At 42.3% G+C, this 25,599-nt stretch overlaps 5 protein-coding genes and 4 non-coding genes across 9 annotated transcripts; 6 read left to right on the forward strand and 3 right to left on the reverse strand.

Annotated features, from left to right (window-relative positions):
• Nucleotides 1-3,788: 3,788 nt before the first annotated feature.
• On the forward strand, nucleotides 3,789-4,328 carry LOC117891464 (general odorant-binding protein 56h-like). The gene is made up of 2 exons (XM_034796947.1): nucleotides 3,789-3,891; nucleotides 3,950-4,328. The coding sequence occupies exons 1-2, from the start codon at nucleotides 3,838-3,840 to the stop codon at nucleotides 4,295-4,297; spliced, it is 402 nt and encodes a 133-aa protein (XP_034652838.1). The 5' UTR covers nucleotides 3,789-3,837; the 3' UTR covers nucleotides 4,298-4,328.
• A 337-nt stretch (nucleotides 4,329-4,665) lies between these two features.
• On the forward strand, nucleotides 4,666-5,308 carry LOC117891462. The gene has a single exon (XM_034796945.1). The coding sequence runs from the start codon at nucleotides 4,701-4,703 to the stop codon at nucleotides 5,112-5,114; it is 414 nt and encodes a 137-aa protein (XP_034652836.1). The 5' UTR covers nucleotides 4,666-4,700; the 3' UTR covers nucleotides 5,115-5,308.
• Nucleotides 5,309-6,286: 978 nt separating this feature from the next.
• Nucleotides 6,287-6,813, forward strand: LOC117891463 (general odorant-binding protein 56h). The gene is made up of 2 exons (XM_034796946.1): nucleotides 6,287-6,383; nucleotides 6,443-6,813. Exons 1-2 carry the CDS (start codon nucleotides 6,327-6,329, stop codon nucleotides 6,788-6,790), a joined length of 405 nt encoding a protein of 134 aa, XP_034652837.1. The 5' UTR covers nucleotides 6,287-6,326; the 3' UTR covers nucleotides 6,791-6,813.
• Nucleotides 6,814-15,545: 8,732 nt separating this feature from the next.
• On the forward strand, nucleotides 15,546-17,165 carry LOC117890603 (odorant receptor 56a-like). Its single transcript, XM_034795542.1, has 6 exons — nucleotides 15,546-15,861; nucleotides 15,916-16,346; nucleotides 16,410-16,625; nucleotides 16,689-16,790; nucleotides 16,858-17,010; nucleotides 17,073-17,165. The coding sequence occupies exons 1-6, from the start codon at nucleotides 15,561-15,563 to the stop codon at nucleotides 17,121-17,123; spliced, it is 1,254 nt and encodes a 417-aa protein (XP_034651433.1). The 5' UTR covers nucleotides 15,546-15,560; the 3' UTR covers nucleotides 17,124-17,165.
• Nucleotides 17,166-17,710: 545 nt separating this feature from the next.
• LOC117892574 (odorant receptor 56a-like) lies at nucleotides 17,711-18,208 on the forward strand. The gene is made up of 2 exons (XM_034798902.1): nucleotides 17,711-18,011; nucleotides 18,072-18,208. The coding sequence occupies exons 1-2, from the start codon at nucleotides 17,711-17,713 to the stop codon at nucleotides 18,206-18,208; spliced, it is 438 nt and encodes a 145-aa protein (XP_034654793.1).
• A 5,511-nt stretch (nucleotides 18,209-23,719) lies between these two features.
• On the reverse strand, nucleotides 23,720-23,791 carry Trnae-uuc. The gene has a single exon. It is a non-coding gene; the product is annotated as a tRNA-Glu (tRNA).
• Nucleotides 23,792-24,135: 344 nt separating this feature from the next.
• Nucleotides 24,136-24,207, forward strand: Trnae-cuc. The gene has a single exon. It is a non-coding gene; the product is annotated as a tRNA-Glu (tRNA).
• Nucleotides 24,208-25,040: 833 nt separating this feature from the next.
• On the reverse strand, nucleotides 25,041-25,112 carry Trnae-uuc. The gene has a single exon. It is a non-coding gene; the product is annotated as a tRNA-Glu (tRNA).
• Nucleotides 25,113-25,301: 189 nt separating this feature from the next.
• On the reverse strand, nucleotides 25,302-25,373 carry Trnae-cuc. Its single transcript has one exon. It is a non-coding gene; the product is annotated as a tRNA-Glu (tRNA).
• Nucleotides 25,374-25,599: the final 226 nt, after the last annotated feature.

Below are 25,599 nucleotides of genomic sequence, written 5' to 3' on the forward strand. Positions count from 1 at the left end.
AAGATATGTAGCCGAAGCCAAAGCCGAGCCGGAAGCGGCTGCTGCTGAGGCTGAAACTGAAGCTAAAGCCAAAGCGAATGCTGCAGGATATAAAAGGACTTAGTCGCATGTTAACGCAACGCCTACGCAAATCCATAACAGCAACAGGAGCTAGACCTGGACCAGGACAAGGAACAGGACCAGCAGCAGGACCAGGACACGGAGGAGCAGGAGGAACAGCCACCCCCCAGGCAATGCACTGCATCTGCTGAATGGCCCGGGGAGGTCTGGTAATGCGGCTGATGCCTCCCCAAAGTCAGCATCCCGGACTACCATTATGAAGTCATAAACGCACATGCAGCCAGGCCCAAAATTGGAAGAGCCCGAAGGGGGATGAGCCACGGGCCTTAGCTTCATCTTCATCTCCATCTTCCTGCGCCTGCGACTTGGACTTGTGCCCCCCAGTTCTGGTTTTTTTAGCACATGTAAAAATGCTTGTTATCAAGAACGAAACAAAAACATAAAGAAGGGCAGGGGCAGCATAGAGCAGGGGAAAAAAATTAAACAACGAGAGATGTGGACAATATTCGGGCACAGCCCGGGGCTTAAACTGTTATTACCAGAAGGAGGAGGCGGGACACATCGTCGACCAATGAGAACAGTGGAAAGAGCGGGAAGTGGGTGCCGTCTGCTGTTTATGAGTTGTAAAGCCGTAGTCAGACAATAGCCAAGTCCAGCAACATACGAGAGCTAAGCCGGAGGCCATATTACGAGCCTGGTCTAGTTTTGTCATTTTTGAACAGAAAGATAAATTGGAGGGAAACCCCAGCTTCGGTTGGATGTCAATGTTCTGTGGTGGCTTCTTATGCCTGGCTGCATTTTATAATTCATCCTCTGGTGCGTCCCAGCAATTGTGCTCCAGGACTCAGAGAAGTAAAGCGTGTGGAAAGGCAGTTGTTCACGTGAGTTGTGGATTCTCAATTGAAAGAATTTTAGGCAAAGGAAATTTCAAGTCTCCTAATCTTTTCAGTGATGAATTATCATTGGAGTTGCCAAAATGTGCACTCCAGTAATGTTAATTTAAGCTTTTAAATGCAGTGTTTATTGATACGTTGGCTTAGACTGTTTCCCATCTTCTGGCGACTTATGTTCTGTTCTTCTAATGTCTCGCATGCTGCAGCTATCGTAGTCACAGTTTGGTCTGTTCTGTACCCCCAGCCCCATTTGATTCGTTGATAAATGCCGTGGGGTGTTCAACTAATTGAATGGCTTGCTCTCCCCTTGGTTGTTGGCCATCTTTCGATCTCAAATTTCGCTGCCTTCGAGTATTACAAAAGAGCCACGCGTCAATTAGACTGAAGTGCATCTTAAAAATGTGTTTTAAAAGCTGGGCCAATATTATCTTACTCTGCACTCTGAATTGTATCGGGGAGCAGTCGCCGCGCCTAGGGTGGCAGCACGTGCCCGGGACTTTTTCGCTGGAGTTTAAAGCGAAACTTAAAGATGGAACTCTGGGACTGGGATTGGGACTGGGGCTGGGGCTGGGGCTGCCAACTACTCGCTCGAAAGGAGGCAAAGGTTCGGTTCGTTTTGGGCTTTGGCAGAACATTTCTGGCATACTTCACACAATCTACTGATGAAGTCAACTGGAAGACTCGCATTTCTTTGATGTTTCGCAAGCAATTGCAAACGTACTTACATACATACTCGAACATACGTATGTATGTACATACCCTGATACATCAAAATACACCCGCAAAGCACAAAAACACACACACAAAGAGCAACGCAACGCACAGAAAGGTTGCCGTTTGTATAGAGATGTCTTTGGCGCATTTCAAAGCCCACAGCTTCAAAGCATCACCCCCCAAAAATGACCTTTGTGTGCGGCAGAAGCTGTGGCCAGCCATGAAATGGGCCACTAAATAGTAATTTACTAAATTAGTTTGTTCTTCTAATTAACGGCATGCCGGAGCAAACCCAAGGCTGCGAATCAGAGCTCTTTCCATCCATTCGACCTCAGCCCCGCTGCTGCTGCTGCTGCTGCTCCTGCTCCTGCTGTAGCGGGCCATTAAAAATTTCGTAATTACTCTAAAAGGATTTCAATTAGGGTTTTGCAATCGCATTAGACTAAATGAAAATAAGCGCGCCCCATCATAGCATACAATAATAATAATATACAAATAATAATTGTCATAATAATGTTCATGTTGTTGATGAAAATCATAAATGAAAAAAAAACACCCACATTCCCCCACAGTGTCATCTAAATGCAATTACTAAATATTCGAACTAAGTAATCTGACGGCCAGACTGACATCATAGTCGACTTTTTTCCAATTAAAGTATGCACAGTGTGAGCGAACTAATTAATCATGATATATGTATGCATTATAAGTGCATTAGAAGAACTAAATTAATTTTGTGTGGCGTTTAACGCCGATTGAAATACTTATATGCATTTCAACTGCTCCAGTAATTACCATCTGAAGCCATGCCAAAAATCAAATGGTCTAATAAATATCGTAGATAGATTAGGTATCAATTTTCTTGTTTCTTGTATTAAGAATTGTACACACATATGTACATGTATTCACAATCAATAACATTTTTATACATAAAACTATTACTAAGACAGATTTGTGTACAGCAATATTTAAGATAGAAACTCCAGAATAATTTTAAATAATTATTCAGCTGCATTTCCCCAGTCAAGCTTTTGCAGCTTTACAATTTCAATACGATGTGTAAAATAGATAATTATATTGATTATTTAAAAAAATTATTTAAAAACTTAAAGCGAATGATCGATGCATCGATTCGTGCTGAATAATGTGGAACAAATTCAGATTGTAACGTGAAAGGGCGAACGAGATATTATTACAAGACTGAAGAACCAACCAGAATGCAAACGATCCCGCTGTACTTTACCGTGCTGTGGCTATACCCGGCATTGGATGGGGAGATAACTATTATGAAGAGTCACTCGAGAGTGTTCTGCACTCGGGGTGACGCACCAGGATTCCGAAGACCAGTTTACCCTATATTGAGGAATGGAGTTACTTTTCACACAATCGGTCAAGTGTGCCGCCAAGTGCTTTTACATGGTAAACGGAATATGCGATTCGAAGGTGTTAAATGGTGGGAAAAGATATTTTCAAGGTAGTTCACGAGAACCATTTCCAGAAGAAATATCTTGATAGTAATTTGGTTGCGTGCGCTGTGAGGCAAGATACAGATTGAATATGAAATTCTTGAGTAATCGAGTTTAATTCTCTGCATGTACCAGCAATACAGATGCTGGACAACCGAACGAACTGGAAACCAGAGTGACCAATAAAAAAGGCATTAACTACAGCAATCAACAGAGATATTATTGAGGAGCTCTAGGGTTGTAGCAGACTTTAATTATGACTTGCATTTGTAATATGCACAAGTATGATTGGACCAAACCAAAAATTAAGGTATAACATTTCATCTCATAAAAATAAAGATTTATGCATATCATGAATAACTATTGGCATTTGTAGTTTGTAGTTTTCTCTTACATTATATTCCATAACAGTATTACTAATATAGAATTGTGTAAAGCAACATTTAGCTAGAGTCCGAGCATATTTTTGAATAAATATTCAACAGCTAAACGTAGAACAGTGAAGCAGACAAATGGAAAGCTTTACAATTTGCATAAAGTGTTTAAAATAAATAATTAGATTGATCCCGCCAATCTGAACTTTGTGTTGACTCCGACCAATGACAAATTTGGAGAGTCACTCGAAGTGACAATAAAAATCTACCTATAAATATGGGATGCTCGGCCGGAGCGGTAGCCATTAGCAAAGTAAAGAACCTACGAGAATGAGGACTACGCTGGCATTGACCCTGCTGCTCGGCTGCCTAACAGCGAACGTGGTGAGTGGAACTGTGGCCGAAAGTAGAAGCATACGGTGACTAAGATTCTCTTCTTCAGAGGGCGACTGATGTGAAGAATACCGCGGAAGTTGTGAAGAAATGTGTTACCGATTTGGGGGTTACTGAGCAGGACATCTTCGACCTTAGATCAGGCAAGGTGAAGCCTGCAGACGTGAAGGAAAACGTGAAGTGTACTGCCAAGTGCGTTATGGTGGCAAGTGGATATATGGATGCTGGTGGAAACCTGCTTACAGACAAGATCAAGAAACAAAACGCCAACCATCCCCAACGGCATGCGATTTACAAGGCCCTGGAGGTCTGTGGAGTCGTAAAAGGAGCCAATGCCTGTGACACCGCATTCCAGATCGTCTCCTGCGTCCAGACCAATGGCCACTCATTCCAATAAGACACGATCTCGATTATCACGGAAAGTAAAACAAAATAACATAAAATACCGATACAAATTCTAACCCGAAGAGTCGAAAAAGATGGGTGATATTCAGAAATATATATAATTTTTCTAAGAAGAGGAATAAAAAATACTTTAAAATTACTACAGCTCGCTGGAAGATGTGGTCACCTACACGTTTTTTATAAATTATTGAACAACTTAAGCGCAAAGAATTTGCGAGATTTTTCATGCTTAAGAAGGATTATGGAAATTAGAACTTAGCGCATCGATTCTTGTCGGATAAAGTGGAGCAAATTGCTTGACAAATTCAAATTGTCACGTGAAGTGCCTGCGCTTGCTATAAAGTCGAATGCAAGGCCGGGAGCGATATTAATATAGAACTGAAAAACCAAAAAAAATGAGAATCACGCTAGCATTGGCTCTGCTGCTCGGCAGCCTAACTGTACCCGGGAATGGATCGGAAGAGGATCTGCGTCAACAAAAATTCGTAAAGGATCTGGAAGCCTGCATGACTGCGAACGGGGTGCAGAATAACGATTTTCTAGACCTTGTTCCCAACAAAAATTTGACTATAGCAAATGTCAGAAAACCGGTCAAGTGTGCCGCCCACTGCTATTACATGGCAAGCGAATTAGGCAATTCGAAGGGAAATATTGTGGACAAAGCTGCCATGAAGGGATTACACAAGGGCCGTTCTAACAAGGATGAACTTGATACGGCTGTCGATAAATGTGCAAAGGATCGAAATTCAGATCCCTGTGACAATGCCTACCAGTTCTTTGACTGCATATGGCCTCATTTCAGGAATTAAACCGGATAACTCCAATAATTGCTAGTTGAAGCCTGACCAAAAATCATAAATCACTTCATTTGTAGAATTTTAATTAATTACGAATGGTTTTTGGTAGCTTTTTCCTTATTGTTAAAATAAAGATTTTAAGCTCTGTATTTGGTTTTCTCCAGGCAAATGCATTAAATCAGAGCGGAAAGCGATTACTGAGTCAATCTCGGCATACAATTTTGGTTTTGATTTTAAGCGTACAAACCCGACAGTTTTTAAGTGAGAAATAAAATTAAAATAAAAAAATTGGTTGAGGAATCTGGTTCAAACAAGCTGTAAGATGTTATAATTGTGAAAACTTTTTTAAAATTTTCATTTGGTATATATTTTAATTTCAGTGGTGAGTTTTACGGTTCAAAAGATATACCACTTTTAAGCCTGACAAATTTTTAGTTCATTTAAGGTGACTCGGCTAGTGATACTGATCAAGAATATATGTATATACTTTATGGGATCGAAAACCTTTCCTTCTGTGCATAACATACATATGTACATCTCATTTCGACCACAAATACAATATACCCTAATTATTCTTCCGGTACCGGGTATAATAATAATATATAATAATATATGTATACTAATAAATGTGTTCATTTTAATTTAAATAGAATACCCTCATTCCAATCAATTTTGTCAAAATGCAATTACTAAATATTAAGTAATCTGTCCGCACAGACTGACATTGCAGCTCCCTTTTTTCCAATTTAAATATGCGTAACCAATTAATCAGGTTAGTTTATTTAGAAGAGGTAAATAAATTTTATGTGGCGTTGAATTATTTGCATTTGAAATTTAAGAATTAATATTCATCAGATAACTCCAATAATTACCAGCCGAACCCAGGCCAAAAATTAAATACTACAACAAATATTGTTGATTGATCAGATATATCTTAAATTACAATCCATTAAAGTATTACTAATACAGATTTTGGTTCAGCAATAGATATTTTTTAATAATGATTCAACAGCTAAAACGAAGAGCAGAATAAAGGAAAGCTGTACAATTTGCACACGGTGTTTAAAATAGATAATTAGACTGATTCCTAGATTCAGAACTTTGTATTGACTCCGTCCAATTAAAAATTCGGAGAGTCACGCGAAATGACAATAAAAATCTACCTATAAATATGGGATGCTCGGCCGGAGTGGTTGCCATTAGCAAAATAAAGAACCTACGAGAATGAGGACTACACTGGCATTGACCCTGCTGCTCGGCTGCCTAACAGCGAACTTCGTGGTGAGAAGAACTTTGGGCAAAAGTAGAAGTTGAGGGCTACTGAAATTCTTTTTCTCCAGAGAGCAACTGATGACAAGAATACCGCTGAAATTGTGAAGAAGTGCTTGGCCGAATTTGGGGTTACAGAGCAGGACATCTTGGACCTTAAGGAAGACAAGGTGAAGCCTGAAGACGTGAAGGATAACATGAAGTGTACCGCTCAGTGCGTGATGGTGGCAAGCGGATATATGGACGCGAATGGAAACCTGCTCAGCGACAAAATCAAGGAACAATACGCCAACCATCCCAAAAAGGATACGGTTTACAAGGCCTTGGAGGTCTGTGGAGGTGAAAAGGGAGAAAATGCCTGCGACACCGCATTCCAGATCGTCTCCTGCGTCAAGACCAATGGCCACTCATTCGAATAAAACACGATCTCGATTATCACGGATAGCCAAGTAGAATCGCAAAAGAACCGAAGAAAAATTGCGGATATTAATCATAAATTAACAACAATTTTGTTAAAAGAAAAATAATAAATACATATAAATAAAAACGAGGAGGAACGTAAGACTCAGTCAGTACATATGTCACCTTGACGTGATCCATACATATTTACAAATCTAACCCTGTCTTGGATCTGTCATCTACATCTACATCACTTCTCACACCAACACGACCCAATATGGTCCCAGTGAACACTTTTGTTTTTCTCAAAATGTTAAAAGCAAAACAATTATGGAAATATGTTTAGATTCGATAAAAAAGTCGTGACACCGATTAAAACAACTTAAAATTCCAAGATAGGCGGATTTTTTCTACCACAAAGCATTTTCTGTAGTTTCATTATAAAACAATATTATACTGGATATCAAACTCTAGCCCTCCGAAATAGCTAGTCACTAATCTGTGGCTTAAATGAAATGCAAAATGGCACCCTACCTTACCCTAATTTTCTTCTTTATTGTGTTCCAAACGGCAACAAAACATTGAAATTGCTAATATGATGCTGATCAAGAATGTATCCTCTTTAAGGGGTCGGAAACGTTACGCACATTGCTCTTACCATAAATACAATACACCCTATTTACTCTATGAGCACCGAGTATAAAAAATAAATACGAAAATTTTAGTAGTACTCTAAACAGATATTACGTCAGTCGGATCGCGGAAATAGGATCGTATCACGTGATTGATGCAGCGATTCGTGCTGGGTAATGTGGAACAAAATGCTTGACAAATTGCAAAGGTTGCGTGAAGTGCTATAAAATTGGATGCAGGCAGATAAATGAGACTGCAGACGAACGTGGCATCAAACAGAGTGACCAATTAATTAATGGAACAATATACTAAATAATAATTGTCATTGTGATGTTTATGGAAATCGTGTACGGTGAAAAAACTGATGCCACGTAGTGCATTAAAAATGAAATTACCAAATCTGATTCCTAAATAATATTTTTTTCAAATAAAAATGTTATCACAATTACAATGAAGGAGGTAAATTTATTTTGTGCGGCAAATTCATTTATTTGATATAAAACTAAGCAAATGAATGAAACATTAATTTTAAGCTGATAACTCCAATAATTAGCAGCTTGGGTCTGACCAAAAATCAATTGCCATAACTTGGTTTTTCGATGTCTGTGACTTCATTTTCCCTCTTTACAATTTCCCGGAATCTCTGGTCGCTTTTTTTAGCATCAAATATGCCGGGTAATATCTACAAAATGCCAGCAATTTAATTACTTCGCCGCGCCTTGGAAAGAAAAGGCAGTGGAAAGAGCACTCATAAAATCATAGCCGCTGGCAACAATTTCAATCGAATTGTCGGGGCTCGGGACACTCTTTGCTTTTCTCCTCAGCTGCTCCAGCTAAAGGTCCAGCTCCGGATCTTAGCTGCTGGCAGCTGCTGCCGCTGATTTTTCATTGCCCCATTGTTGGTTTTTGTTATCGAAGAGCAAACCAAGTTTTCATATAAATAGATGGCATATTTGGGGGCAATGTTATATGTATTGTTATTTCGAGGAATTTTTAATTTCTTCATTGTGAAAATATTTATTGAAACCGAGAAACGCCAAGAGGCACAGCAGTTGACGGACTACGAGCCTGGAAAAAAGGGCAAAGAAAAACAGAAACCCCACCCGAAATCTGGGGAAACTTGTGGAATATTGGAGCCCAGTATAAAATTGGAAGGAGGAGCAGAGACGACTTTAAGTTGCAATGGAAGAGGCAGGACTTCGACTTCGACTTCAACTCCAACTCCATTTCCTCGTTACTCCATGCTTTTGGCATCTCCGGTAATAGCCACTGAAACCTGGGCAAACAAATTGAATGAAATCAACTCGTTAAAAAGTAAATAACTCTGATGAATGGCCTGAAATACTCGTACACAAAAAGCAAACTGAACTTGCTCCAGGTGGTCCGGGGACCCTAGGGTTGCCCAGGTGAGGCGTTCCTTCTTCCTTCTCGTCGTCCTTCTTCCATTCAATTGAAAATGAAATACAAATAAAAAAGCAAACAGCGGCCCCCAAACGCATTGGCCACATACAAATGTTGGAGTCGGCTCCATGGTTGGCTTCTGTCGGCGTCTGGACAGTCCTGGGCTGGGCCGGGTCTGGCCAGGCCAGGCCGAGGAAATTAGTAGACAGCCATTTCCCTGTACCCGCAGCACGCCTGAGGTCAAGTCGGGCTGCTGCACAAAAAGGAAGGCTGCTGAAATGTAGAAAAAGCCAGCAAGGCAGGACGGCAGCGGCTGCAGCAAAAGAAGTTTTCCCGGGAATAACTTTTTTTCCTTTTGCATTCATCGATGAACTTTCAATAAGAGAACTTTACTCTGCCGCCCGAGGCTTTTCCTTTTCAAGGATATGACATTGAATTGCTCTGGCTGAGAGCTCCAAGTGCAAAGAGCTAGGATTGGGTCCTGGGCCTGGGTCTGACTGTTACTTTTGACAGGGAAAGAGGAGCGTTCGAGAAACGCAGCTGAGATTGAACTGCAACTCCCTTCGACTGCCTTAACTACATGAAACTTATCTTATGTAGTTTTCCATAGTCATAAACTTAATTACATTTCCATAGCTTTTGGCACACACATATTCGCTGTCAAGCACGTAGCCTCCCAACAAGATTTTCGCTGCTATTGAGTGCACCTGCCTCCTGCAAAACAAACCGCAGTTTATGAAAATCAAAAGCCAAGTCACTGATGCCACTGCCAATGGCAAAAGCCAGGAAATATGTATAAGCCATAGCCAAAACACCAGCCATGGCAGCAGCGACTATAAGGAAATGCAACACCCCAAACCGGAACCCGAACCCAAACCCAAACTCAATCCATGGCCCGGATCAGCATCAGACCAACACCAAGCCATGGCAAACTCCACTCCAAGCCCAAACAAAGTCAAAACCCATTCAACAACAGTTTCGCATAATTGTAAATTCAAGTGGAAATGAATGAATTTATGCTGAACTCGACAGAAAATACCAACAGAAAGCAGCAGCAGCAGGTGAATGTAGCTCTGGCTGTTGTCCCAGGTAACAGCGAAGAAGGTAACGGGCGGGCCGCTGCTGGCAATGACGATGATGATGATGATGATGGTGGCAATGCCAACGGGAACGGTTACGGTTCCCGAATGATGCACAAACAATATGGCGCCCAGAGTCAGGGTCGGAGCTGCCACAGAATCACGTTGCTTGCATATTTTCATTCATTTCATTTCAACGTCAAAGTCTGCCGGGTACGGGGGACAATGCGCGTGGAGGAGTTATGGAATGCATAACGGGCTCGTTTTACTCCTTCCCCCCCTGCCTCCCTGCCTCACTGCCTCTATCTGCTCCTCTAACTGTGTATCTGTGAGAACTCCAAACAGCATTTGAATGGTGCAGGGTAAGTAAGGCCCTTCAAGTATTTACGCCTTTATTTATTTAACATTTCAATTGCATATTTTTCGCACAAAAGCGCGTGCCAAAGCGAAAGGGTGAGCCAATGGCAGAGCAAGCCGCAAAGGGTTGCATGTGGATGGCTTATGGACTCAAAGCATTCACAAATTGCTGGCAGTGCCTGCACGTGACCCCATGCTAAATGTCCACAGCCCCAAAAAGACATTGCAACCCGTTCCAAAATGCAGCCAAACGACTTTCAAATTTCAAACAGAACTTATGAAGGAATTCTACAAGCGATTACCACTTGATTTGGATAAATATGGTTAGGAAGTGTGGAAAAGCCTTTAGCTAGTTCATAAAAATCTATCGATTTGTCTTTTTTGTATTTTCTTAACAAGAATTTCGTCGATGGAAGTGACAGATTGATGGGCATGCCAAACAACATATTCTTGGGAAGAACACTTTCATTTTTCTTGGAGACAACAACATATCCCCCTAGTTGTACCTCTTCGAGTCCATCAGCATCGTCGTCATCATTGTTGGCTGCCCGAAAGTATGCAGCGCGGCAGTGGGATTCCCCTTGGACTTTTGTTCCCTGCCTGCCTGTCGATGACATCGATTGTTATTGTGCAGGCGGGCGGGGAGGCCAAACAATGGCAAACATGGGCCAAATACATTTGCCTACGGGAGATGTATGCTTGTCACTGAGGAGTCTGAGATGCAGAAAAGATTGATGGTTGCTCCTAAATGATACCTGATTGAGTGTGTGTGTGAGTGGCGAGTGTTTACCCAAAAAACCCATACCCTGGCCATACACATACTCGTGTATACACATACACATACCTCTTAAGTGTCATTTTGTGTTCTCGACACGCATTTTATGGAACTTTTTGATGCGCCACAGACAAAGTACGAGACTGGATCTCTGGACGAGCTGCTTTTGACACTGAGTGAGATAAATGGTGACAAGTTTGTAGGCCAATTTCTAAGCAAAGCGACTAAGAGACCGAGGCGCCACACACGAACTAAGACGAGGCTGCAATTCCCCAGCGCCAGTGTTCGCTGCCGCAGCTCGTTTGCGCCACGATCGGTAGCAATTAGCTCCTTGGGGCGCCCAAACTGGGAAGAGCGACCATCAACGGGTAGCCCATTTCACAGTTGACTGGAGCTAGAGCTGCTAACTGTTGTTGTTGGCTCTGCTTTTCGTTCTTGACTTTGGCTTGAAGCGTATGTCGTAATTTGTGCGCCATCAATGGGGGAATTACTTGGCGAATTACATGCTTCAAATCGAGCGGCAGTCGGCGCTCTGCAGCTGCCGATGGAGCTGCGAGATGAGAGAGTCTTGAACCAGGTGCTGCTGCAGCCACTGAGAGCATTTTTGCATAAGTAGCGCAAATGCTAGGCATTTGATTTTGCGTTGAGGAGCATCACAGCTGGCTGCATCGCCCCGCCAATCGCAGTAACTGACTCAATTATCGATTAATGCCGAAGTTGGCCTGGCTGCAAGGCCTCAACGCTTGTTAGAGAAGCTATTCAAAAGTGTTGATTAGATGCCTTTATCCATTCGCCATAATCATTTTATTCCGCATTCCTTGGTTCTAGCAAATTGTAAGATTTCGGAACAGGCCTTACTTATGTATATAACTCACCCTTGAGCAGGCAGGAAAACTTCAAGTCACGTTGCCAAGCGGCTTCCTTAACCTCAAGTAATCCAGCTGCTGGGCAGAAGCCAGTTGTTGGCCCTCATGCCCAGTTTTAGCCACAATTTATGCCACACAGCTCTGCAAGCAGGACACGCAAGCCAGCCCTGACTGCCTGACTGCCTGCCTGCCTGCCACTCGCCTGCTGCGAACCCCTTTGGCGCACTGGAATAACCAGGAAGAAAAGAACCTGAAGTGGAAAACTGCATTCATCTCGGGTCGGAATACTCGCTACAAACAAACAGACGTTGGCGTGCCCCACGGGACTCGGAATGGTAAATAGAATGGGATTCAAAGTGGGGCAGGGAACGGGCAGGGGCAGGGGCTCGCTATAGGGACAGGGATACTTGGTGAACACTTTGCACCACGACTACTTTTTACTTTTCTTTAACATTATTTTGCACTTTTCAATTAAAAAAGTGTGCACCCCACGCAGGGCAGCCGCCACACGGCAAAGGGCAAAAGTAACCCCAAAAGCGTTGAAAAAATATGAAAACCCACGCGGGGGAGTGGACATGAGGAGAAGGAGAAGGAGAAAGAGAATGAGCAAAAGGGATGGGTGCGCAGGGGAGCTGCCATAATTATAATTTCTTAATGCAAATAAAAGCTCGCTGTGCTGATTTTCCCCAAGCTGTAGAATGAACCACAATTTAAGCAGTGTGGAGTGTTACTTGGTCGCCTCGCCTCTGCTCGCCTCGTCTCGTTTCTTCTCTACACATTGAGTGGGGCTTAAGGACTTCTTAGGATTACATGCAACGCTCAGAGCATCTTGAAATGTGTAAATTCTTTAAAACCTGCAAAATAAAGTTTAATACATTTATTTGTTCATTTGAACTTTTGAAGTGTAAAAATGTTGCCTGCTTAACTGTAAAGTGCCCACTGTTGTTCCGGCGCATTGGTAAGGAATACGCGAAAAATGGTTAAAAAATGGCAATCTGCTACGGCTCTTGTTCCTGTTCTGCTTTCGCTGCTGTTGACCATTGTGGCCATTGCTGGGCCAACAAGCATTCATAGTTCATGAGTGAAATGAAAAGCCGTAGCACCCCACACACACACACCACACACCGCCACCACGCCCTTTCATACTTGAGAATGCCATTCATACATACATATTTAAGGGCTTGGCTTTTCAGCGCTATGCGCAATGAGCTTACATGGCGTATAATTAATATTAAATGTAATACTTATAAATTAAATAAAATTCTGACGCTGTAGCCTGGCGCTGACGCTGGCGTTGGGGCTCTCGTGCCTTAGTGGCTGCTTTTCCAGCCGCACGATTGATGACTTTGGCCGTCAAGCTTATTGCCAGCGACACGTTCAAGCAGCACTCCCACATACATACATACATGTATGTACAAATGTATGTACATACATATATGTACATATGTATATATGTACATATGTATATATATGCTATGTACTATGTGGAGCTTATACCTACAGGCCATCGAGTATACGCTTCCCCTTAGTTATAAATGTATGTTTTACCAAGTTTGACTTGAACCCAAGCACGACTGCCACTTGCGCCACTTCCGCTGTGCGGAAAAATGCTTTTGATTTGATTTTCACCAAATGTCAACTTGACGTCGAGTCGGAGACGGGCGATGGTGGTGGTCGTAGACATTGTCGCCGCCTTTGTTGTGCCGATTCTACAGCATGATTTATTGTTTTCATGAAATTGCGTGTAAACAATTTAGTGGCTGGTTTGGCGCCCAACATCCAAGACGCTCCACTCCACCACATGCCTTCATCCATGACCGTCTTTAAGTTTATGAAGAAACTTTTGAAACACTTGATTTAAAGTTAAATGTGGTGATATATCGTCTGTAACGAGACACACAGACAGACACTCGCAGAAAAATAATTATGAGATTTGATTTGAGCAAAACGATTTCTGCTATGATTTCTACTTGTCCTCCTGCTATGTTACCCCATATACAGTGTTAAGCTAATGAGCTTTTTCGCCAGCTGCTCCATAAAAAGGTTCAGCTACCTGCGGGGCCGACGCGTACCCGCCGAGCTTTTCAGAAGCAACCGAGAGAAAGAGAGAGCTTCGGAGCAGATCACGGCTGCTGCTTAGTTGAGCTTCGTGCTCCGTTAGCTAGAGCGCGAGCAAAGTGCAGACACGAATTAGGTGAGGCGGGATAGAGCGGGATGCAGAGCTTCGCAGAAGTGACCAAAAAAAAGCAAGCGTATCTACATTGTAGATTCTACAGTGAGTAGTGCAAATAGCGAACAGTGGTGATAATGTACGTTAGGCTTTAATTGAAGATTTGATGACTAAACAACGGGCTGAGGTCTTAGAATTACAAATTCAAAATAATAAATAAACAAATAAGTATGAGTATCCCCACCAAACTTACAGCACTGTTTAAACTAAGAATGTCTACCACAAAGATAGTCGCCGCAATGCCAATAAAGCTGCCATAACAATAAGTAAAGCGAGCTAATATCCGTTTACTGTGGTGTGTCCTCAGGGGAAGCACTGCAAACTGCAAATGTATCGTAAGAGGAGACTCTTCCCGATACAGTGTACAGTGTCGTATGAAACAAATGCATAAGTAAATACCAGAAACGAGTGACTTTCAATATCCTTACAGGCTTATTGCCCACAGCGAATTTCACGCCATGCCAACAGATAGACAGATGAGATGGAAAGAGAGAGAGAGAGAGAAAGGACACAAATGGGAATGCGAATGCATTTACACATTTGCAAACACAAATACGAGCACAAACAGAAACTGAACAGAACAGGACAGACAGTTGCAAACATGAACCAAACAAATATGCGTATGCACCCGGCCCTCCTCACTGCCGGCGGCAGTCGAGTCATGGCGCAGAGAGCATCTGAAGCATTTTCATGTCGTTTCGGTGGCTGGAACTAGGATTGTACCACCCAGCCAAGCCAGCCAGCCATGTCTGAGTGCGTTTCCTGCAACGCATTTACGTTTATTGCATTTGTAAATTATTCACACTAGGATATTAAATGCAAATTGTGAAATAGACGGCAATCGAGCGTGCGAGATAACCTCACAGATACAATACAGCCATGCATCTATTGAGGAATTACTCAACTCAACTCCTGCATTCCAGTTCCTTCAATTCGATTCTTTCCATGACTTTTGACACAAGAGAAAACGACTTGCAAATGCGAGTCCGGAAAACGTTGATCCAACTCAACTCGTAATAAGCTGAGAACAAATTAAAAATTCCTTCTATTAGGTACAGACGCCCCCCAACTTGTTATAGATATGTAAAGAGACAAACTGCCCCGAACATGTGCTGAAAAGTTGTCCATACAACAGCAGTAACTTGGCTAAACGCATTTGACATCGGTGTTCTGGGCAAAGTTTTTGTTGCCAAAGGTTGGTAGGTGCCTGGGAGCGTAACATTTGAATCAACTTAAAAGTTTAGAACAACATTGGTGGGGTGGGGGTATAAAGAACAGTCCAAATGGAAGGACCGACTAGGCCACATCGTCTATGCAGAACCACGGCACCTGTCTGACAATTATTTGACAATTATTTGCACATCGAGTGTAGATGGCAGAAAAGGGTCTCCTCCATCCCGACCGTATAAAAGCAAAAATTTTGCCGTTTGTCAATTCAGTTTAGTTACAATGCCCAGAGTTAAGGAGCTTAATCTGTCGCACGACATCTTCGAAAATATTATCTTTCATCTGCATCTGCGTTGCTTTCGCTTATATGGCTATGTGGCGTCCAAGGATCAGTGCAGACCCTGGCTGTCGCTGGCGCGCTGCATCTTTTTCACGGCCTGCATCTGGCTGACCTGTGTCCTGATGCTGGCACGCGTCTTTCAAGGCTACGAAAGTCTCATCGATGGCGCCATAACCTGCGCCACGACCGTCCAGTACCTTGCCGTGTCCATTTCCACCCTAAACGCCATCGTGCAGAGGAAACGTGAGTGATGTAATCCTTTTTGGGGCATTTTCTTGCAATTTATATTTTCTTCAGGAGTTATTTCTTTGTTGCGTGAGATTAATGTGGATATGCAACAGCTGATGATCTCGGCGGATGGTGATGAATGGGATTTGCTGTTGTCCACACAGAAATACACTCGAAAAATCACTTTAATTCTGTGGGTTCCATCGATGGTGGCGGGGCTTATGGCCTGGTCGGACTGCATCTATCGGACACTCTTTATGCCCGAGACAGTTTTTAACATGCCCGCCGTGAGAGCTGGGAAGGAGCAGCCCATCCTTCTTTTTAAGCTGTATCCCTTTGGCGAGCTCTGCGACAACTTTGTGATCGGCTATCTGAGCCCGTGGTATGCCCTGTGCTTGGGCATCACAACTATTCCACTGTGGCATACCTTCATCACTTGCCTCATGAAGTACATGCATCTCAAGCTGATGATACTCAAAAAGAAGGCAGCGGAAATGGATGTTAGTACTGTACTGTCTTGCACCTTTAGCCCCTGACAGCTTTTTTCCAATTCACAATTGCAGATCACGCGCCTCAATCCATTCTTAGACCTGGATCGCCTGACGCCCGCTCAGCTGAACCGCTGGCAAATGGAACTCATCAAAACGTTTGTCAAGGATCATCTGAAGATCCGTAGATTTGTGTACGAGCTAGAGCAGCTTATTCGCGTGCCTGTCATGGCCGACTTCATCATTTTCTCCGTTCTCATATGCTTTTTATTTTTTGCCTTAAGTGTGGGTGTAAGTATGGATAAGTGTTGTGGATGCTTCAGATATCATCCATTATTTTTTATGGTCTTTCAGTCTCCTAGCAAAATTGACAACCTTTTCATGTTCCTTTATATATTTGTCATGGCTTCAATTTTGTGGATGTATCATTGGCATGCTACGCTTATTGCTGAATGCGTAAGTTACGCTTTAAAGCAGTTTAGACAACTCATTCTCGCTCACTGATTATAATTATTTACTCCAGCACGAGGAATTGTCCTTTGCCTATTACTCAGCACCCTGGTATGCATACGATCAAACCATGAAACGGACAATTCTCCTTATGATTGTACACGCCCAGAGGCCAATGAAAATGCGAGCCGTGATGGTCCAACTGAGTGTAGAGACCTTCATAGACGTAAGGCACCGTATTGGTCTTTAGAGTGGGTAATATTTACATTATTTATCTCTCCTTTGAAGATTGTACGCGGAGCCTACACCTACTTTAATATTCTGAGCCAGCTTTATTAGACCAAATGCGATTCTCACGGACATGGACATTCTGGACACACGATAATATATTTATATTTAAATCGTACATAAATACATATATTTCCGCACTGTTACCTATTAGTATTGTTAAATGACACATAAATAAATATTTCAAGCTTGAATTGATCGTGCACTTTATTTTATTTCTCAGCGGCTTTCAGTCTCTTGGCTAAAGTAAATTGCCGTGAATTCTTATCAAAATAAACAAAATACAAAACAAACAAAAATATATTCAATTATAAATTCGAAAGCCTCATATTTCCCTGACGCTACACAGCATTGGAATCTTCCTTACAAATGCACTTATCGCTTTTCAGAACTGAAAAGTTTAAAACAATCAAACAAGTACAAGAAATACATTTTTTCGATTTTGTTGCCTGGTGTCATTTGTTGCAAGGTCCCAGTTAGCGTCAAGGACACGTCAACTGTTACACAGACAATGCAGAACCGCAGCACCTGTTTTGGGGTGTTGGGATGTTCTCCGACTCTAGGGCGCCCAATTAGCTCTTCCATTCAGTTTGTATTAAAGCGGATAGTGTGCGAATTTTCCATTCAGTTCAGTCATAATGTTCAAATACAAGGAGCTGCTACTGTCGCGAAGGATATTCGAAAATCCCATCCTTCATCTGCATCTGCGTTGCTTTCGCTTATACGGCTATGTGGCGTCCAAGGATCAGTCCAGGCCCTGGCTATCGCTGGGGCGCTGCATCTTCTTCACGGGCTCTGTTTGGTTGAGCTGTGTTCTGATGCTGACACGCGTCTTTCAAGGCTACGATTCACTCAAGGATGGAGTCTTGTGCTTGGCCGCGGCCGTGCTCTACTTTTCCATGTCAGCTATTACCCTGAATGCACTCGTCCAGAGAAAGCGTGAGTGACAAGGTTGTGAAAGTGAAATGTGAAGGAGAAGTGCTGATGAAATTTCTGTAGGCGTCATGGGCATGTTACGTTTGATCGATGAGGGGATGCAGAAGCTGATGAACGAGGCGGATGATCAGGAGTTGGAAGTTGTGCTTTCCAATGAGAAATACGTTTGGGCAATGACTTGGAGTCTATGGCTGCCATAATCGCCGTGTTTGAAATCATATTCTGCAAAGTTCTAGCAATCGCACTCTGTGCGCATAAGCAGCCCATTCTGCTTAGTGTCTATTCTTATGGTGAAGTCACTGACAACTTTGTTGTCGCCCTGCTGTTGTCGCGACCTTGTATTCTCTAGTATTGGGTAGCAACATTTTTCCACTGTGGCACAGCTTCGTCACTTGTCTCATGAAGTACGTGCACCTGAAGCTGATGATACTCAACAAGCGGGCATCGAAGATCGAGGTGAGTGCTGTACGCCTTCACCTTCAGTCCCTGTCCTCTCACGATGCTCCATTGCAGATCCTACGAATCAATCCATTCTTAGACCTAGATCTCCTGACACCCGATCAGCTGAACCTCTGGCGAATGCGGCTCATCGCGTATTTTGTCAAGGAGCATCTGGAGATCCGTAGTTTTGTGAAGGAATTAGAGCAGCTGTTCCGCTTGCCTGTGCTGATTGATTTCATTATCTTCTCAGTTTCGATATGGATTCAGCTCTATGCCTTCACATCAGGCGTAAGTAAAATGGAATAAACTGATTATTTGATAATTCTATTTTGTGACGGTGCAGACGCCCACCAAAATGAAATACTTCTTTACTCTCTGTTACATAATCATCACAACGTTGGCTCTATTTATCACTTATTGGCTTGCATCGTTAATTGAGGAATGCGTAAGTGAAAAACATCTCTGACTCTTACTCTGGCATAACTCTGCTTGCTCTCTGCCTGTTTATTTCAGCACCACGAATTGTCCTTTTCGTATTACTCAACCCCTTGGTATGAATACGACAACTCCATGAAAAGAATAATTCTTCTTATGATGATACACGCCCAGCGGCCATTGCGAATACGCGCCCTGATGGTCGATCTGAATCTGACGACCTTTTTAGACGTAGGCAGCCAGCCACATGCAGCCTTTAGTACGAGGTGCCTACAGCTACGTCAACATACTGCGTGGGTTGTAATAGATCACTAAGCAAACAACACCAATCACCCCTAAAAGCGTCAAATTGATGCTGCAAATGGCTGCTTAAAATTTCAGTGCGCCTTCGGCTCTTGTTGTTGCTCTCTTCGGTTGAGAGTTTGGCTCTTTTCGCATTGCACGGCGTATCAATGTGTGGGTGTGGGTGTGTTTTAGCTTTGCTAGAGCTTTGTTAGAGCTTCGTTTGCTTAGTGATTGATGCCTTTTCGGTTGAAACAAAAACTCAATATAAATATATATACATTTAATTTTTGTCCATGAATTAAATAGAATGCTACGAATTTGTACGTTCAATTATTTAATATTTTGTTCAAATTATTATTATTATTATTTTATTATTATTTATTATTATTTATTATTATTTATTATTATTTATTATTATTTATTATGTATTAAATGTGGTTTTGCATTTTAATTAAGCTACTTTAATGTGTTTTTTCACCACAGCAACAAAGTGGATTTAATCCTTTGCCTGGTGTCTAATCAAATGCCGTTGCGGTTTTCAACTCCTTTGGCTAACATGACAGAAAACATGACACGGCAATTCACACACAAAAAACCAACTCAAGACAGACAGGAAGCGGCACACTGACAGGAATACTGGCAGGAGTTGAGGCTATGCTAAACGATTTTACAGCGCATGTATTCAGTGCAAGGCAAAGGCGACATCATTTATCACTTTTAGAAAACGTCGCACTGTCAGTCGCACTGAATGTGTTTTGTTATATTGTCTTATTCAATGGATATAAACGATTTTTGCTATACCACCCACACTCTGCACGACGGCTACCCGCTTGCCACGGCTGCCCCCCAGCCATGGCTTCTAATTGTCTTGGGGGTTCTAGATGCCAGAAATTTATGCGTCTGGCATGGCAAACGGTCAGATACGTGAATCCACCACCGGCACGGCACACTTCCCGCCCCCCTCCAAAAACAAACTAGCCACACAAACCGAATTGTTGTCCCCATGGGTCTATTTTTTAATATTATTAAGAGTATAGACACAAAATAAAATAGTGGAAACACTCGGAGCACAACAAAAAACACGCATATTGCTGCGGTTGCTGCCTGTCTTGTGTGTTGTTGCATTCCCTGGGATTACATAAAGTGCCTAAATGGCTGATAAAGGCGCGCGACGGGCCTCGAACCAAATACTAATGAGTATTAATGGCAAGGTTACTGCCAGAAAACTCGGAGAGAAGGGAAGCAAGGGGTGACAGATAGTTGGGTGAAACAGCGTGAAAAGGGTTGTTTACTCACCCCGTTGATAAGAAACCCTTATAGATCATTGCTTTATCTACATATGTAGTTTGCAAGGGCTGACTGGACTCTTCACTCGATCATAATCTTTCGTCAGGGAACATAGAAAAATTGTCTAAAACTCTTTTGAAATCATTTCAGGCATCCGCAGATCGTATATCGAAAATTTGGTTGACAACACAAAGCTATTTGTGTACCATGAGAGATATTTTTAAACCACAATCCAAAATAGAAGCTCGTTGAAAATAGCAAAACCGCACAGGGCCATGGCCTGGCGAATTTGCTAGCATCTGTTGCCCGGTATTTTTAGCAATATTGGCAAATTTTTTATGGTTTTCGGTTTGCGCTCACGTTTGTTGTTGTTGATTATTTACGACATTACATACATAATGCAAGCGTAATGGATGGCGAATGTTCATTAAACACAATGAATGTCGTGCACTCAGTGCCGGCCAGCCCAACCCTGGCAGAACCCTTGAGGGAATGCATTGTACGGTATGGCATGTTAAGTGTGTAAGGAGCCAGCCAGCATGCCACCCTCTTTGGGGTCTTGCAGTTTTGCGAAAAAATTAAAATTTGCCGCACACATGTAATGAATATTTACAATCCATTTCTGCTCAAGCGACACAAAAGGAAATGAATTCAAAGGGAAAGTGATTCCCGGAACGGAGGGGGCTACAATATTTCTTTCTTTCCCTTTAAGGAAATGAACTCCTCAAGGGGTAGGTCCTGCTGCCCTGGTGAAGCCACAAAATTCTCGTATATTTCGATTATGTGTAGTCGTATCTGTAAAATATAAATTGACTTCTTGTAAGTGGTGAAGGGAACAAAGGTTTGGTGGTGTGGTGTGCTAACATAATCCAATCAAAGCTGATTAAAATATTTTTCAGTATATAATATTAAAGATATTTTTGGAGAATATTGCTTCGGGCTGAATTTGAATTATTATTTTGCAATTCCCAACATGAGGTTTAGCTTTAAAGAAAGTTGTATTTCTACTCTTCTTTAATATGTTTATTAAAGAGTTTGCCTTTATTCTTCAAAGCCCAAATATTGCCAATCTGGCTGTACGAAAAACAAAGGCCAGCAATTGCACCACTGGAGCTCTCCTTTTTTAGCTACTTAAGTGGTTGGCCGTTAAGCATTTATGGCATAGTAAACGCGACACACGCTCCGCTTGGGCCAGCTGCTTTGTCCGGAAGGGGGGCTCTGCCAAAGGATGGTTATTAAAATTAATTAACGCACGGCGATTTGTTGCCCGGCTCCATTAAGTGAAATGAAGTTGTAGTTAAATTTTGAATGAATTGAATTAATCATAAGCAATGGACGCAACGGACCCTCTCGCCCATCTGCTGCTTGGGCCTGGCCAAAAGGACAAACAGCAGCAGAGTCCACAAACGGACTGCAGTTGTCACCCAGCGAGTGGGATAGGAGGGCAGCGAGTCGGGCAGTCACGGCCCCGCCCTGGCCATAATACATATTTAAATGCAACTGATTAATCATGAATAAAGTTGTTGTGTGTTCACAGTTGTTGTTGCTGCTGTTTTGCTCCGGTCACGTGACTGAAAACAATTTGACTTCAAACACATTAACAGTTACGGTCGGGCCAGAACAGCACAGAACAGGGGTAGAGCCAAATACGGGCCCTGCACGCAGAGGGTTTGTCAACTTAACTTGGCTAAGCTAAAACTTTTCATGCATTGCCGTTGACAGTGCAATAAACATGCCAAAACAAATGCAACAAAGCGTCAACTGACCCCACGCCCATCCTGTACTGTTGCCAGTCCCACACCCTGCACCCCACATGCCATCTTTAGGATAGGATCGGCGTTTTAGCTTTACAAAGATACACGTAACCAGTCAGATATGTAGTCGAAGGGGGCCAAAAGGAGTTCTCAAATAGTTGCCAGAATAACTTCCAAGAATTTGGATTAGAAACGCGACGAGACTCGACTGATTTATGAAGTTTTGCGCTGACATCGGAATTTCTACGAGTACAAAAGTTTATTTCAGCTTAATTGAAATGGTAAAATAAAGAAAAGAATTCCCCATGGCACCCCCATTATGGTAATTATTAAGTATTGTTAATAAACCGCAAATTGCAAACCTTTTCCTATTAATTAACTCCCTTAAGTCGCTCTGCTAGCGGCCATTCCTGCCACTTTATATGCATATGCACTTCAGTCTTCATAGATAGGTTTCTGGCGGGCAATAGATCGTACCGCCCTTTTGTAATTTCATTTTTGCACAAAAAAATACAAACTGTTTTTTCCTTGGTCCCTTTTTGGATGCGCTTTTAATTTAATTTTCGTAGGCCGCAGTGCACTTCAAACCGCTTACACAAGCACGAGAATATCGGGCTCCCAGCACCCAACCACCCACACACGCACATGCACATCCATGTATACACCACCACACCACACACACTGCTGCTTCGGCTTACAAAAGCACAGTCGAGTGTAGTCGTCGAGGGCAAGCCGGAAAAGCGAACACGGCACCACCACCCAAACCACGATGAGGCGCCCGCTTTCATGCGCTTCGTTTAGCAAAGTGGATGTTAAGTGTAATGCGATTTTTATGTAAATTTTTGCCAAAAAAAGAAATGCCCCGAAATACACAGACTGAATGGAGAGCCAACAGTTTGATGATTTCGTTGCCACGGTCACGGCCAGCTTCCAGCCAGACAGCACAGCGCAACAAACAACTGACTGGATGGTTGATGGGCGGTGGTGTGGTCATTACAAGAACACGCACCACACTCCTCAGAGACCATGCATAGCATCAGCACTCAGCACAGATAAGTGGCTATATTCATATGGAGACGGGAAAAGGTACGATTTTTAGTTGCTTGTGTTCCCAAATTCTCCGTCCATATCACAGATTTCAGCGTGCTTTTGTTTTTCAAATTTATCAATAGGGTGTCATTAGTTTAAAGACCATCAGTTCAACCGACAATTCTAGGCAGGAGCAACCCCGTCAGAATCGTGGTAATAAAAAATAATCACTCAGGAGTCATAATTTTTTAACATCAACTGGCCTTTTAGTATTTGGGTAGAACGTCAGTCTACCACTACTAATGACAATCGTTTCGTCGCAAACAGCACTCTGTTGGAGCGTTCCACGACAGAACTGATTGGGAATTACTGGCACAATAAATGTGGAAAAATGAGGAGCCTCCCAAGCACTGATAATGGCAAGACATAGACCAGTTCTGGGTAGAAAACTAATTTGTTTGAAAAACTCAAAAAAGATATTTCCCATACCGGGAATCGAACCCGGGCCTTCTGGGTGAAAGCCAGATATCCTAGCCACTAGACCATATGGGATACGAGAACATTCGGTTCAAAAGTACATTTTGGTAGAAAAGGTTGTGCATTTGGTATTTTTTACCATATTGACAATTTTATGGAAAATTGAATCGTTTTAGGCTTCTAATATTAGAACAAAATCTGAATGGAAGTCTTTGATGGTATCATAAACAATATTTTTGTTGTAATAAAGACTGTGGTGCTCAAGAAAAATTAGAGGTCAGTGTAATTTGGACATTTTTGTGAACAAGAGTATTTACTTGTTTGATATTTCACGTACCACACCAAGCCTATATGGAATTTAAATGTGTTGTCTTTGGACTTGCGATTCACTTTTCAGACTTGGCAGAACGCTTCGCATCTCCCATATTGTCTAGTGGTTAGGATATCCGGCTCTCACCCGGAAGGCCCGGGTTCAATTCCCGGTATGGGAAAGCTAAGCGCCGATTTCTTTTGTGTGTATACTTGTTTGGAATAATTGAAACATCTCAAAATGCTTAGTGTTTTTGGATCAAGTAGTGCCTGGCTTTAGTTGTCAGTGTGTGTTCGTTAAATAATCTTATATTTCCCAGTTTATTAAATTTTTGAATTTCGTAAATTTTTGTGTGAGAATAATTCAAGCGCAACGCAAGGGGATGCAAATGCTCGTTTGGTAACATATCCAAAATATAAACGTATTAAACAATCAAAAATAAAACTTATTTTCAGTGGAAGTGCCGCACTTTGTTCATCATCCTGATGGTAGATGCCACCAAGAGCCGGGAGGGAGCCGAGCCAGTCACCAGCACATCAATTTCAAGCTTCATGTCATATGGCTTCTGTCCGTATTTGCTTTGAACAAAGTAAAAGAATGCATAGACGAGACTGAGATGGAGATGTGCGAAGAATCCTTTTTGCCTGCCTCCTCGCACAGGTCGCGCCAGGTGCGGGCATTGCGCTTGGCGCGCTACAACTCCTCCATTTCACGCCACTGCTCCTCCGGCTATATGTGGCCCTCAAAGAAGTTGATGAAAAGGCCTTGTCAAACTTTACGTTGAAGCGCAGTATTGCATGCTAGTCCTTAGCGTAAACGTCGCTGATCTTGTTGTACAGCACAATCTTGGTGGCTCGATGCGAGCGGTGAGGTTGTAGAAGCTGTCTGACTCTAGAATTTATTCTGGTCGGAAAAATTATATAACTAATTTTAGCATTTCACTTGGAAGAATGATAAGGAACTGATGTGTCGGATATTATTTAAAATAAAGTTTGAAAAACTCAAAAAAGATATTTCCCATACCGGGAATCGAACCCGGGCCTTCTGGGTGAAAGCCAGATATCCTAGCCACTAGACCATATGGGATATTAAAATATGATGTCCAAAAGCGCATTTTGTTAGAAAGCGTCTTGAATTTCAAATTTTTAACCAAACCGTTTTTAAATCCCAAATACAAATCAGATGTTTTAGTAAAATTGAAACGTTGAAAACAAAGTATAAAAATTTTTAAATTACTCGAAAAAAAAAATAAAAGAGTAATTGACATCACATAGCTTCCCATACCGGGAATTGAACCCGGGCCTTCCGGGTGAGAGCCGGATATCCTAACCACTAGACAATATGGGAGGTGCCATGTAGTCCATAGACTCTGTACTTGAATTGCAAATACATTTCAACTCCTGGCACGCGGGGGTGAAAGAAATCTCAAGATTTTGCAAGATGAAAACGCTCACCAATATGAATGCATTGGCTGACTTTAATCATTTTCTCTGCAACAACAAAATGTCCAGAAGTTAGAATCACCTCAGAAACGAATTGGGTAATTATTTTAGATTCTGCTGTACTTGTTTGC

Source organism: Drosophila subobscura, chromosome E, assembly GCF_008121235.1.
Source record: "Drosophila subobscura isolate 14011-0131.10 chromosome E, UCBerk_Dsub_1.0, whole genome shotgun sequence".
NCBI lineage: Eukaryota > Metazoa > Arthropoda > Insecta > Diptera > Drosophilidae > Drosophila > Drosophila subobscura.

Coding starts and splice junctions, on each gene's coding strand:
- LOC117891464 (XM_034796947.1), top strand. CDS start 3,838: ATGAGGACTACGCTGGCATTGACCCTGCTGCTCGGCTGCCTAACAGCG. Junction 3,892..3,949: donor GCTGCCTAACAGCGAACGTG/GTGAGTGGAACT, acceptor TCTCTTCTTCAG/AGGGCGACTGATGTGAAGAA.
- LOC117891462 (XM_034796945.1), top strand. CDS start 4,701: ATGAGAATCACGCTAGCATTGGCTCTGCTGCTCGGCAGCCTAACTGTA.
- LOC117891463 (XM_034796946.1), top strand. CDS start 6,327: ATGAGGACTACACTGGCATTGACCCTGCTGCTCGGCTGCCTAACAGCG. Junction 6,384..6,442: donor GCCTAACAGCGAACTTCGTG/GTGAGAAGAACT, acceptor CTTTTTCTCCAG/AGAGCAACTGATGACAAGAA.
- LOC117890603 (XM_034795542.1), top strand. CDS start 15,561: ATGCCCAGAGTTAAGGAGCTTAATCTGTCGCACGACATCTTCGAAAAT. Junction 16,626..16,688: donor TTTTTGCCTTAAGTGTGGGT/GTAAGTATGGAT, acceptor ATGGTCTTTCAG/TCTCCTAGCAAAATTGACAA. Junction 16,791..16,857: donor CTACGCTTATTGCTGAATGC/GTAAGTTACGCT, acceptor TATTTACTCCAG/CACGAGGAATTGTCCTTTGC.
- LOC117892574 (XM_034798902.1), top strand. CDS start 17,711: ATGTTCAAATACAAGGAGCTGCTACTGTCGCGAAGGATATTCGAAAAT. Junction 18,012..18,071: donor TGCACTCGTCCAGAGAAAGC/GTGAGTGACAAG, acceptor AAATTTCTGTAG/GCGTCATGGGCATGTTACGT.